Below are 14,919 nucleotides of genomic sequence, written 5' to 3'. Positions count from 1 at the left end.
CCACTTGTTCCACTAGGGGCAGAAATGCATTCCCTCTGTTGCAGCCTATGGGTCATCAGGGCTTCCCTTCTGGTGTTGGGTTGAAGTTGTGAAATAGAGGAATTCTATCTGTGTTGCTTCAAGAGCTTCCTTTCCCCCTAGTATCTTTGTGGTGATCCCACCAGCAGAGCTGCATGGCCATTCACATACCCTCCTCTACCCCTCTGTATTTTGCTATATATATCAATAAGTGATGCTAGGAGAAACCAAAGAAGAAGAAATTCTGCTAATAAACATCTACCTGCTATTGTCTATTGCCCTCAACAGCTTCATGTAAATATGTTCTTTCTTTACCTTGGAAACTCTTGCAATGTCTGTTGCAGTGTCTTCTACTCAATAAATACTTGTTGAATAAAAATGAATGCATGATGGCCCTTCATTCTATTCCATTCAAGCCAATTTAGCAAATATTTATTTAGCATTTTGTGCCTTCTTGTTACTACATTAAACTCTAGAGATTTTTTTGTAGGTAAGCACCACCTCTGTGATGACAAGGTCATAAACTTTTCAGAATAACACCAATGATGGAATTTTCAGGCACTATGAAAGACCAGTAGGACAATTATTTTTAGGTGAGATATCATTTTAGACCCCCTAGGGCCAATTGCCTATTCTGTCAATTCATAAGGCCTGCTTGTTTTTGCCATTTCTTCTCCTCCTCCATATGCATATTCCTAATAGCCAGAAAGAGTTCTTAGACATGATTTCAAATATTTTTAAGGCTGTGATGTTATATTTCAGTAATTCTTCTAGGACTTAATAAGCAGTTCATATTTTTAAATCCATTTCCTCACTGATTCTGCACCTGTACTAAGAAAGCTAATTCTGGCTGGAGACAAACACAAACTTACTGACTGATGGGACTTTATATTCATGACCATTAATCGCAATGGGGCCCAGAAAGCCACCCAGTATCCTGCTACCTATCACTGGCCAAGTCATTCCTTCACTAAGCCAATAATTACTTCTTACTTTTTCTCTCATTTCTGGTCTCCAATGTCTTTTCTCCCTCCTCATTCTCTATTGATGATCTGTTTTCTAATTTCCCTGAGAAAATAGGTGCAATGAGAAATACCATAAGCCTCCCCCATCTACTGAAGCACTGACATCTGTACCCATATATTTGGTCTTCCTTTCTACTACTGTGAATAACTACAGTTGCCCTGAGGCTAACTCCCCACTTCATGTGCTAGATCTTACTCCTCCTGTCTCCTGAACGATATTGCTCCAACAATTTTCCTCTCTTTTTTCTGCATGATCAATCACCTTTTCTATCTTTACTGGATCATTCCCATCAGCTTTCAAACAAGCTGCAGCATCTGCCCTCTTGAAAAATGCAGAATCCCTTGGTCCTTCCTCTCTCCACTACCCTATTTCTCTGCTCCTATGGCAAAACTCAGAGTTGTCTGTACCTTCAGTCTCTTACTTCCTCTCTCATCTTTTCTTTAATCCCATTTAGTAAAATTTTTGCTGTGCACTGAGACAGGTCTTATCAATGTCACTGACAACTTCCCCATTAGCAAACCCAGGGGTTTCTTTGCAGTCCTTATATTCCTTTTCAGGAGCATTTAATTAAGCTTTTCACTTCCTTCTTTTGGCTGGGAGGACACCCCTCCCTTTTGATTCTCCTCCTTCCTTACTGGATGCTTTTTCCTCAGATCCTCACTGATGCCTCTTCATTTCCAGTAAAGCAATAGGTCCCCATACCTTTATTCCTAGGATCTCCTTTTATCTCTATCTATACTCATTACCTAAAAGACATGACGCAAATTTATAGTGTAAAACTTCCTAATTTATCTACCTCAAGTCTAGGCAGCTCCCTTTCCACAGCTATCATGTTAGATATTAACATCTTATTCAGCACTCTCTCTTAGACATCCAAAAGATATCTCACAGCTAACATGTTCAAAACCAAACACCCTGTTTCCTTTACCCACACTGCATTCCCCTATCAGTAAACGGCAACTCCATCTTCATATTATTTAGGTCAACATCACTGGAGTCCTCTTAGATTCCTGCATAACATGCTGTTAACAAAATTAATCAGCAAAACCTATTGTATTTGACCTCTTCTCACTACCCACTTTGCAGTCCTGAGACAAACCATAGCATCTCTCATCTGGGTTAGTAAAAAAACTTCTTAACTGGTGCCCTAACTTCCTAAGTGGTGCCCTAGCCTCCACTTTTGCCCTCCTACAGTTATTATTATATACAAGTAGCCAGAGTAATTCTTTTCACATGCGCCTCAGATCATGTCATTCCTCTGCTCAAAACCTCCCATTTCACTCACAGATCAAAGCCAGAGTCCTTCAATGGCTCTGTATGACCTTGTAGTAACTTCAAAATCTCTCCCTCCTCCAGATTCTCTGATCGCATCTTTAATGCCTTTCTATCGGCCTCACCTATACCAAACATCACTGATGTCTTTGCTGTTCTTTGAACAGGACAAGCAAGATTCTGCCTCAGGGTCTTTGCATATCTCTAGAATGCTGTTTTTCCAGAGTGGAGGAAAGTCACCTTCTTAGACAGGCCTTTCTCATTTCATCTTCCTTAAAAAAAAAAAAAAAAAAAAAAAAAAATCCCCACTTCTACTTCTAGCCCTTCCTAACTCCTTTTTGCTTTATTTTTCTTCTAAACATTAATCACCACATGGTATGTTATATATTTATTTGTTTCCACCAGAATGTGTGCTCCATGAAGGTTGGGACTTTATCTGTTTTGTTTTGTTTTTCAAGTATAAACTGCCTCACAAGGGGAATTTTATTGATGGTACTAGTTTATTTCCCTCTTAAAAGACCAACTGCAACCAAATGAAGTAAACATAACCTCAAGATTTTATTGTCTTCATAATATAACAAAAATTGAAGCTTAGAACTGGATCAATTGACCCTTTCTCTTCTTATGTCCTCCAAGTTCAAAATGCTTGCGTCTCTTAAGAGCTAGCATTCTCTTAGATCTGCAGTTGGGCTCAACATAGTCAAGGCTCAGCACAATTTCTTTGTAGTTAGCCTTTTTCCAGAAAATTGACTTAGTCTGCCCATCATAGCCACTCTATTTCCTGTCATAATGCTGCTTTCTGTGGGCATAAAGAGAATCTTTGCCTTTCTTGTACTGTGTCACTTTGTGGGATTGATGCTTGCCACACTTCTTGCAGAAAGTCCAGTGAGTTTTAGGAACGTTCACTATGTTTGCGAGAGCGCTATGGGCTTGGAAAGAAAGAGCATGACTTAAATCTGTTTTGTCCATTGTTGTATTCCCAGTGTTTAAAGGAGTGCTTGGACCATAGTGGATGTTAAATAAATATTTGTTGAACGAGTGGCTAAATAAATGGAAAGCACTATTCACCATTATCACCATAAATTAGCAGTGTTTATTAAAAATCTATTAAATACAACTAGGGCGAGGTGCATGGGAAATTTCAGAGACATATAAATCATGCTGACACCCTTCAACAAATAATCCATTATGTATTAATAAGCACCCCGAAACCAGAAATAAAAAAAAAAGAAATTTGAAAACTTTGTAATACACAGTTTTATGTAAAAATAGCCCCCAAATTATAATCACTCATTCATTATTACTGGTTCTTCATCTGAAACAATGCTTGTGACCTAGGTGCTACTATGAAGTTAGACTTTGAAAGCAGAATTAAATTACTTAATAACTATGGCCAATGTTGGTTTAAGAATATATTTCCATTTTGACTGTGGTCTCATTGTAAAAGATAAAAGCATTAGCCACAAACCGATTAAGGACATGCATGTGGTTTTCTCTAACTGGAAAATACTCAGAGATGCCCTACTTGCTACTTACCCATATTTGCCATTTTCTTATTTTCACATTTGAAATCTTATTGAGCATGAGGTTAGCATACCTTAAAACAACCTCTCTGTAATTTATTTATATTCCGTTTTATTTCAAACGAAATATAAGGGAACTAGGCAAACACCTGAATTTAATGGAATGATTTGATTTCAGACACAAGTAGCATAAAAGAAATTTTACTTGTTGAAATATAGAAACTTTTAAGGTTTCATTTGTATTCTTTAGAATGTGTAAAAGTCTTGTCATAAATATCTTTTAATTCATAATAATAATTGCGTGTTTAATAAGCCCTTTATAGTGTGTGAAGCCACCTGCTCCATGCTTCCTTATCTCACTCACTTTTCTTATTTACTCATGATCACAACGATGTTATTCTTTCTGTTGTACAGATGAGTAAACTGAAGTACACAGGTTAAGTAACTGGCTCCAAGTCGCACATTTTATCGAGTGGCAGAGCTGGGATTTGAACCTAGGTTTTTTTCCTAAAACCCAAGTCCTCTGCTTTTCATCACTATGACATGTCCTTGTCCTCTCCTGGTGTTCACAGCGATCTCCCTGTGACTGAGAGGAAAGAGGCAGCACCGGAAAATACGCGCTGAGGGTTAAAAACCTGAGCTGAACTAGAGTAGTTGCTGCCACCTGCATTCCATGTAGACCCCTCACCGCTATCAAGGTATCCCTGTCAGCCTTAGAGAGATTCTTTGGTTGCCTGCTGAGATTATCCTGCTCTGGTGGTGGCAACAAGTTTAAAATACAGATATATAATTTCTGTAGTATTTTGATTCATAAATGCATTTATTGCTTGGTAGAGTAAGGCTGGTTCCTCTTTTCTTCCCTGGAGTTCTGTGTCTCAGAAAGCACACCACTCTGGATTCTAACACATCATAGTGGCTGGCAAGTTATACTCCTGGCTGGGATATTGTGGGGCTGGAGAAATTTGGGGAGTTGTTGAATAGACCCGTAGTAGTAATAAGACCTGAAGTGCAGCTGCAGAGATGAAATGATGGTGATTTTTAAACTCTTCCTTCCCCACAAATCCTATCAAGTCAGTCCCCCAGGACAGAAAAAAGTTGATGGTACTAGATAAAGAAACCAAGAGTGTTTGCCTCAGCAGCACAAATACTACACTAGGGACAGTACAGAGAAAATGAATGTGACCCCGAACCAAAGAAGACATACAGATTTGTGAAGCATTACTGTTTGTTAAATATAAGAATATAGGGTACTTGTCTTTCCATCTTTGTTCAAATTCCAGGGTTATTTCCCTCCAAATTAGTAGGTCTATATTGTTAGGTTTCACAATGTAATACAATTAATGTAGGAATCTACAAGTAATATACCAAACAGATAACACAGAGCTAAGGCTTAGACCATGGCCACAGCTATCGAAACATGGACAAAAGATAAGAAAATAATAGTTCAAGAAATGCTTCACCTTCTTTGGTTGGTTCTTAAGTGATGGAGAAAAAGTTGTTAAAAATAGCAAACTGAGAACATCAGAAAGGCAGCATGATGTTGACAACAATGGAGAAATGCGCAAGAAGTGCTGATGGGCATGCAAAGACAATTCATTTGTAAATATGCTACAGTTCTGGTCTCAGGCAGATATCCAAGTGCAACTCCCAGTGAGAGTGCAGATACTCAGTAGCGGTATGTTTGGAATGTTTTGTCCATTGTTGTGATTGAAACCAGGAAGGTGAGTGAGCTGAGAGAAAAGGCAAGCACCAAGAGCTGACCTGACCCTCACTGTGGTGGGGTTAGAGGAGTAAGGAGGGCAACCCAAGTGGAGGGTTGAAGGAGGAAAGACGTCACTAAGCTGGTATGAGAAAAAGATGTAGGCTTTCTCACCCAGAAGACAGGGTCTGGGTAGCCAAGGAAAGTAAGACTTGCAAGTTATCAAGCGGGTCAGATGCTACAAGAGGATTCAAAGGACTTCACCTTGGAAAAGACACCATTTTAGAAGAGTAGTTTCATGGGAAAAGTGAAGGCAGAAATCACAACAAAAAGCTTAAAGAACAAGTGGAAATGGTAATTTGGATGTAGTTACCAGGGATGCACAAAATCTGACTGAGAAGCTTAAAAAAAGGAAATAAAAAGAGTTGGTAGTTCAAAGGGTTCGAGAAATACAAACTTCGTGAAGTCTAGTGAAAACCACTTTCATGTTATGAATGGATCTGTCTATAGATAATGGTGTGTAAGAGTCTGAGGTGGCTCAGTATTTATCTCTGCAGATTTTCCTCATGCATTCTAAACCAACTGAGAGAAATTACAAGCCAATAGGTGAAAATAGAAATATAAAAATGGTTATGTTTAAATATTTTAAAACATATATTTAAATAATTAAAAATTTAAAATATTTTATAGTATTTATTACTGATAAAGCTTGTTAATGGAGAGCATGGCTTTGGTATTTGGCAACAGTACATTTTCTAATACTGATCTTCCCAGAATAAACAGATTTACTGCCCTTGCCCTCAACCACAGCCAGTATTAGGCAGCTGCACATCCCCACTCAGGGGCCAACTCCTCTAAATCTTACAGCTTATTGGAAAAGACCAGAAAAGGTAATTTCTGTGGTCTTCTGACTCCCAAGGGAAAACAGGAGAGAGGAAGGGACTGAGGTGCACAGTCCAGTTCTTTGTAAACAGAATCATGCCCACCTTCAAGAAGAATGAGGGAGGGAAGAACAAGACAGAACAGGGGAGGTTTGAGGACAGTTTCTCCTCACAGAAACCAGAAAAGGAGGGAAGAAACATTTCCCAATATTCCCCTCACAGCTACCACCAACCTCTACCCCCTAAAAATACTGTGGAGTAGAAACTTTTAAGACTGATTGATTAAGTAATCTTTCCACCCAACATGGGGCTCCAACTCGAGACCCCCAGATCAAGAGTCGCATGCTCTATCGACTGAGCCAGCCAGGTGTCCCAGAAATTTTTAACAGATATAACCGAGAGGCTCAAACTTGCTAACCAAAGCTAACGGAAATGAGTAAAATTTAAAATTTTAGCCTTAACAAGTAACATTTGAAATTTCACTAAGTTAAATTGGCGGATTAGAGATCCTCGCTCATTCAATTATAAAAACTTGGATAGGGGCACCTGGGTGGCTCAGTCGTTAAGCGTCTGCCTTTAGCTCAGGGCGTGATCCCGGCGTTCTAGGATGGAGCCCCACATCAGGCTCCTCCGCTGGAAGCTTGCTTCTTCCTCTCCCACTCCCCCTGCTTGTGTTCCCTCTCTCACTGGCTGTCTCTCTCTGTCAAATAAAAATAAAAAATTAAAAATTAAAAAAATTAAAAAAAATAAAAACTTGGATAAACATAATTTGAAGTGATAATTTAGTAGCTCTGTCACTCCAAACTGTGCTTCCCCCCTCTATCTTTTCCATCCTCTTTGGCAGCAAAGGACTTCCTTTTCCCTTACCTAATCAGCTGCCAGATCCTGTCAGTTCTTGTTCCAAAGTCCACAGGAAGTCTTTTCCATCTTGTCTGCTCTACTTGGAGTTACTTCTTACCCATTCATGCTCCAGAGAATGAACTTGTTGAACTTTCTTGAAAATAGCATGCTACTTCATTTATTTGTTTTAAAACATGGTGGGGCTTTTTAGTTATTGTTGTTTGTTTTTTGTTTTTGTTTTTTTTCCCCTGGAAGTTTGGTCTTTCTCTACGCCATCCAGATCTCTCACCCTATCCTGATCCTCTGAGCCCTTCTTACCCCTCACTCTACACCTGGTAGAAAGGTCTGACTCAAAGCCCTTGTACTGAGCTCCTATGCAGTACTCTTCCCAGAGGGTACTCATTTATTTCAAGCTCTGTCTAGAGTTACCTTATCCAGTAGGCAGAGTGGGCACAGTGCCCAGGGCTCATGATACTTTCAGGGGTCCATGGAAATGCTTAATTTCATTTAAAATCAGAAGAAAAGGGACACCTGGGTGGCTCAGTTGGTAAGCGGCTGCCTTCGGCTCAGGTCGTGATCCCAGGGTCCTGGGATTGAGCCCTACATCTTGCTCCTTGCTCAGCGGGGAGCCTGCTTCTCTCTCTGCCTGCCGCTCCCCCGCTTATGCTTCCTCTCCCCCAACCCTTGTGAAATAAATAGATAAAATCTCAAAAAAATAAAATAAAAATAAAATCAGAAGAAAAAATAAACCATTAGGTCAAAGAAAATGTTTTAAGATGTAATATTAATGTATTTGCTTTTATATCAACAGTTGTAAAACATAATCTATATGAACATATATATGTATCTATACAAACATACACACACCCACACACATATATACTATTTTTTTCTTGATGGAAGAATGAGTCCATAAAGGCAAAAGGATTTAGGGCCCATGAAATCACAGTGTGGCCCTGAATAGTCTTGAATTTATTTTTAAAGATTTTCAAAATGAAATCAATTTTGTATTCTGAAAGAAGGCTAAAAAAGTAGCATCAAAAAACGGAGGAATAACTCATTCAAACCAAACATAACTAGTCATCATAATCCTTTTTTTTTTAAGTTTAGAGACAGAAGAAGAGCAACAATATCTTTCTTCAAGTTATATTAACATCTCCACTGATTCATTGCAAAGTGGCAAGAAATATTTGGTGTGGGTCCAAGCGGCAAATGCATTGGGCATGGAGAACTCAAAACAACTGCAAATTAATCTGGATGATATAGGTAAAGAATGAGTATTAGTATGTCTTTACAACTAAATAACTCATTTGTGCTGATCTAGTCAAATGAAGTCTAGATCTGAAAGGAGTTCCCCTGAAGTTCCTGCAGGTCATGACATAGGAAACAAGAATCACCCATAATCGACCAGCCCAAGACACTCAAAGATAAGTACTGCTACCATTTTGTTGTATATTCTTCCAGTCTTACTTCTACATGGGTGCATGTGGTTTTATTTATTGAGAACTTTTCCTGTTCAAGCATTGTTCTAACAGCTAGGGAGAGTAAGATAAGCAAGGTATATGCTGCCCTAAATATCTTGCAATATACCAGGGAAGATGGAAAGAAACAAGGTTTATAATAAACTGTGATGAGTCTTATGTTATGAGAAGTACAGCACACTAAAGAATTGTACTGTATATATTATTTTGGAAGTTATGCGTTTTTTTTAAAGTTTTACAAAAAACATAAAAAATGGTGAATTATATAGACATATCTGTTTTTACCAGCCAGATTTTACAAATGTTAACATGTTTTGGTTCAGATATTTTAGGCCTTGCCTTCTAAAATTTATAATATAGAATAAATACTTCTATTGATTTAATCTACAATATTATTTTTAATGAACATCTTTAGTTCCTTATTGTTGGAGATTTAGGCTGTTTTCAAATTTTCACCATTATAAACTATACTGCCATGAACAACCTTTTGGATAAATTTTTTCATAGTAGTTGCTTTCTTTTTCCTTTTTTTTTTTTTAAGATTTTATTTATTTATATGAGAGAGGGAGAGAGTGCATGCTAGCATGGGGGGAGGGGCAGGGAGAGAGGGAGAAGCAGACTCCCCACTGAGCAGGGAGCCCAACGCAGCTCCATCCCAGGACCCTGAAATCATGACATGAGCCAAAGGCAAATGCTCAACCAACTGAGCCACCCAGGTGCCCCTCTTTTCTTTTTCCTTAAGATAAATTCCAAAAGGTAATTGCCCCTGAGCCTTTTACAGCTACATCTTAGTCCTAAAGCCAAATCCAGCCAAAGAGCACCAAGTGAATCACTCTCTATTTGGACATCCTAGTACCAATTATTTCTGTTTGTATTATTAAGGATGATTTCAGTTAAGCTCACAGTTATGGAGCACTTTCTTCAGTTTTAACTGCTTTTACATAAATTACTTCATTTCACCCCCACAACAACCCTGTTTTCTAGAAGAGACTGTAATTTCCATTTGAGGGAACCGAGGCTAGATGGTATAAAAAAATTTGAGACTGTGGAGCTAGGGAGCTCTAATTCCAATAGCTTCATCTTCTAACCTCAGTCTTCACTTAAAAGCATGCTATGTGTCTGACAACTTCCCTGCTGCTTAGTGATCTAGGGGATGGGACATCTTCTTTTGTGGTACAATATGGGTATCCTTTGGGGACCACTGGGTCTTTTATTGGAACTAATACCTCAACCTCTCAACTTCTGCCTCAACCAAACTCAACTATTCCAGCTAACAGGATTGGTCTAAAAGTCTGTCCTTATGCTCTGAATATTGGATTTGAAAACAAACACGACTGACTGTGATGACGTATTCCACCACGTATAGTTCTCTTGACCGTGGTGCACATGTGTTTGTAAATTTACAGTTTGAGGTAGGATGCCATAAAATGCCCTTTTCTTAAAACAGGTTGCCCCAGTGGATTAATGATGTTTAAAGGCTACCGTGTCCTATATAATTTTGGCAATATCATTTTTTAGAACTAAATTATTTGTACTAGTATTACTGCTATTATTATCATTGTGATCTTATGATCTAACATCATCACATCCATTTATTAAACACTTACAGTGTTCCAGACAATTAACACGCAAATCACACTTAATTCTGGAAACAATCATACATGATATTACTGTGCCCATTTTACAGATAAAGAGATAAAATAATTTGCTCAAGGTCCCACAGCTAGTAAGGAGGAGAGCCAGATTTCCCTGCAGACTTGCTGACTTGCAAAGAAGGTTAATCACCACCTCAACTCCCACAGAGGGAAAATCTTCTCTGGCCACCACCTCCAAATCTGACTTCTCATACTGTGAACCAAGGAGCCTCATGTTTGAGTTGGTATTTCACCTCCTTTTTTTTTCCCCCTAAATCTCAAAACAGACTCTTAGAAATTCAGGTAGAAAAACATAGCTTGACTGTGTAGTATGCTCCACCCAACAAAGCCACCAGATAATTGATGGATGAGCTGTACTCGTTTGTGACACTCTGAAGGATGAGACACTGCAAGTTAGATAAACGAACTGTTCTATGAAACTGGGGACAGAGGACTCTCCTGAGAACAAGTTTCACACAACAGCTATAGGATTGGGCTTTAATTAAGCTAGGGAAGCTGTGCTGAAAGGCAGGCCCAAGCTAATAGCACAGTAACACTGTCCGGAAGCGACCATGAGAGGGATGCTTCAGCTTCTCCTGCAGAGAAATAAATGCCAGTGCAGAAAGTGCAGGGTCGGGACGCCTGGGTGGCTCAGTAGTTAAGCGTCTGCTTCGGCTCAGGGCGTGATCCCGGAGTTCTGGGATCGAGCCCCACGTCAGGCTCCTCCGCTGGGAGCCTGCTTCTTCCTCTCCCACTCCCCCTGCTTGTGTTCCCTCTCTCACTGGCTGTCCCTATCTCTGTCAAATAAATAAATAAAATCTTTTATATATATATATATATATATATATATATATATATATATATATATATATATATATATATAAAGAAAGTGCAGGGTCTTCCAGCTGCCATCCTGAACGCCAACTCTCACATAGGTAAATATATGTTGTTGGGAAGATATCAAACGACTGCAAATCTGGTTCTTCATTTCAGTACAAATGAAACCTAAACACATGGCATCTACAATGGATTTGACAGTTTTTTAAAACCTAAGAAATGATGGGAACGTTTGAAACCTAAGCAATGAGAGCAAACATTCAACATTTGAGCCATTTAACAAAGTACATAGTCAAGTATTTATTATATAGCATGTTTATTTGAAAACTATGAGGTCATGCAAACCTAAAAGCTTAGCTTTCTATTGCATTGACCTGCCTGTGCTAAGACTTTATCTTAAACGTGACTTACTGTTCCATCTGCATTTCTCATAGGACTAAACAGACTTTTGCTTCCTCCCTGGAGTATTTCTTTCTGCAGAAGGGTCTCAGGAATGCTTGTGCTACTCTACCAATGGCAGGCCAGACTCAGAGATGAGAGAGAACAGTGGGTGGGTAATTTAGTCTGAGGGTGCTTAAATGGTCCCAAGTGGTCTCAGAGCCTTGGGAAACATTTCCCTGTCTATAAAAATCTGCAAATACTGATCCTTAATACAAGAAGCCTGCACTAGCAAAAGGAAATCAACTGTGGCATTCAGATGATAAAAGTTCAGTACAGTAAACTCTTTAATTAGACTGATTTTATTGCTACTTCCTTCCTATGTTAGCTTTAGCCTGAGGATTTTATTATAGGACTGTGCACAGTAGATCTTTAATTTTTATATTTCTCTATAAATCATATACCTGGGCATATAATTTTAGATAATAAATCATTAATAATAAAGCAATCATATTCCCAAAGAATACTTTATACACCTAGAATAAATGAAAAGGAAACTAATCCGTAGAGAATATTAAGCTATAATAATGGTCCTTGAAAACAAACATACAAGCTCTTCAGTTCATTAAATAATACATCTAACAAAGTCATAGGTTTTCATTGTTCTGTGGTGCACATAGGAGAAATGGGAAGTGCCAATGATTTCATTCTGTTCAGACAGAACAAATGTATAAGAATTAATACAGTTTAGAAATACCTAGATTCTAGTTACACCATTACTCCTAGTACGACAAAACAATAGTAACGTAACCCATCAGAATTTCAGTTTCCCTTTGAAAATTATTATCACAGAGCATGGCAATAATTTATAAAGTCTTAGAGTCTTACGAGACTTGCTTTGTTCAAATCACACTTTCAAGTACAGATTTATTTTAATAGATAAAAAAATAAGTTAGCAATAGATCTAATTATTCATATAAGTTTCCCTATGACACAAGAGAATAAAAATATTGTGAAAGGTCTCAATTTAACATCTTATCAAGTCAGAGTCTCTGAACTAAATTTAGAATGCAAAACATCATTTTTCCCTAAACAGATGCAGGAGGAAAGAGATATCTCCTTTATCTCTTTTTCAGTCTCTTTTGTTAATAAAGTTTAGAATTTCATTAGTTAGGATTATAAGGGAATTGGGGGTGGAGGAAAGGTGGACTATAAGAGTACCCCTTAAAAGAAATGGAAAATAGGTTGAATAGAATTTCACTTAACAGCAGCAGTTTTCTCCTACATAGTAGCTTATAAAAACAAGAAAAAAATTCATTAATTATTAATTAGATCATGAAATTGTTTTTTAGTATTTTGAGTTTTAACATGTCTATATATTGATGAAAAGATACTGATTTCTCTCAAGGCAAGTTTTAAACTGCTGAGTATTTATTTATTTATTTATTTATTTATTTATCTAGCGATACCTTCTGCATCCATCATTTCCAGGGCTGAGTTTATAAATACTACAATGCCCAAGACCATAATTCACTGGCATAGTCAAACAGCAATTAAAAATATTTCCTGTGAAATGAGATACAAGGCTACAACAAACCAAACATGGAAGGTAAGCTAATTTTCACTATTCTTTAGCACGTAAGTGACTGAAAGAAAAGCCAACCCACAGTGGACTTACGATGATCTATTTTTCATGTTTTTATCTGTGTGTCTGATACTCAAACCACTGTAGCTAGTTGGGGTCTTTTAAGTCATCTCTCTGCCCAACATGGGGCTTGAACTCATGGTCCCGAGATCAAGAGCTGCGTGCTCTACTGACAGCCATCCAGGTGCTCCTTAAACCACTCTGGTTTTTTTTTAAGGATTTTATTTATTTATTTATTTATTTGAGAGAGAGGAAGAGAAAGGGGGGGAGGGGCAGAGGGAGAGAGAATCTCAAGCAGACCCTGAGCTGAGTACGAGCCTAATTCGGGGCTAGATCCCACGACTCTGAGATCATGACCTGAGCCAAAACCAAGAGCCAAGGCTCAATCGGCTGAGCCACCCAGAGTCCCTAAACCACTCTAATTTTAATAATCATTACCATATGCTTCCAAACGGAGAGATGTTTCCTGAAAATGTCCTCCTACCTTTTTTAAGTTGCTAAACAGACAAATGTCCAGCTAAGAGGGATCTGTTTGGCTCCTTGTAATTCAGTGCCCCATAGGGTGAAATTTACATCAGTGAGGATATATAAAATGTAAGCATTCTATGCTGAAATTTAAAAGCATCTCTGGTAATAACTTCAAAAAAGAAGAACTTCAGATTCATGAGAGTCTCTTTTTAAATTAAAAGTGCAACTCAAAATGTAAGATTTGTTACTAATATAGGCCTCAGTCTTCTATGAGACTAAGGTAAAAAGTGAATGTCTAGACAAACTATCCTTAAATATCAGTGGTAAGTTACCAACCGACTTAGGAGAGGCATGGGTACAAGGTGCATTAATGCAATCACGTCACGTGACAGCACCTGGGAACGTTATAATAAAAACTAATTTGAACTATGGAAGAAGACTAGTCGGACGAAGGAAAATGTTCCGATTTTGGTGTATTTCGAAAGAAATGCCATTCTATTATTAAGTACAATAAACCGCTATTTAGTCACGCTAATTAAGGAGTGGACTTTCTGTCTGTTTAATTAAGAGTTATGTATCATGTTTGACTTGACCTGTTTTCAGGGAGTTAAATAAAATGATACGTATTTAACACTAATCTTTGGAGTCACACTAACCATCAGTTTTGCTGCAGAGCAATATGTTTAAAGATAAAAAGATGAAGGTAAAACTACACTGATTTCATGACATACTTTAAAGATTGTTCTTTAAAAATAAATCCCTGACATCAACTTGTTTATTTACCCCTGCTCATTCAAATCAGAAATGTGATAGGAACTTTACGGTTTACAGTACATTTAGATATAAGCCCATGTTCCACATCATTTGGTCAATTACCACGTGTGGATCCTGCGGGATTCATTGATGAAATAGTTACAGCATCTGTGTGCCCAGCAACCCTATGCTTCAAGTTTGGGACAAGCAGGATAAAAACAAACCACAATTCCACAGTCAATCCTCTTGCAAACGTGGAATTTAGGTAAATTTGAAAACAACCCAAATGAAATCCTCTGAATGTTAGATATTGAGTCAATAGAATTTTATTCTAATAGGACACCTGGGGCCTTTTGTTTAGTGTCATGATCATAGGATGATATTGATAATACAGAACTCCCTTATTTAGCATAATCAGGCGGAGATTATAGGCTCTGACAATGTTTAGAAAACAAAAAGTAATT

At 38.0% G+C, this 14,919-nt stretch overlaps 1 protein-coding gene and 1 pseudogene across 1 annotated transcript in view; one reads left to right on the top strand and one right to left on the bottom strand.

Annotated features, from left to right (window-relative positions):
- IL23R (interleukin 23 receptor) overlaps window positions 1-14,919 on the top strand; it is a 56,606-nt gene that overhangs the window by 14,493 nt on the left and 27,194 nt on the right. The window contains exons 5-6 of the mRNA XM_026497852.4: window positions 8,365-8,525; window positions 13,053-13,198. Coding sequence (XP_026353637.1) covers window positions 8,365-8,525; window positions 13,053-13,198 — 307 coding nt within the window. The remainder of the gene's footprint in view (window positions 1-8,364; window positions 8,526-13,052; window positions 13,199-14,919) is intronic.
- Window positions 2,908-3,285, bottom strand: LOC113254290 (60S ribosomal protein L36a-like; annotated as a pseudogene).

This window comes from Ursus arctos, unplaced genomic scaffold (assembly GCF_023065955.2).
Source record: "Ursus arctos isolate Adak ecotype North America unplaced genomic scaffold, UrsArc2.0 scaffold_12, whole genome shotgun sequence".
In the NCBI taxonomy this organism is placed as follows: domain Eukaryota; kingdom Metazoa; phylum Chordata; class Mammalia; order Carnivora; family Ursidae; genus Ursus; species Ursus arctos.
This window is presented reverse-complemented; position numbering and strand designations above follow the sequence as displayed.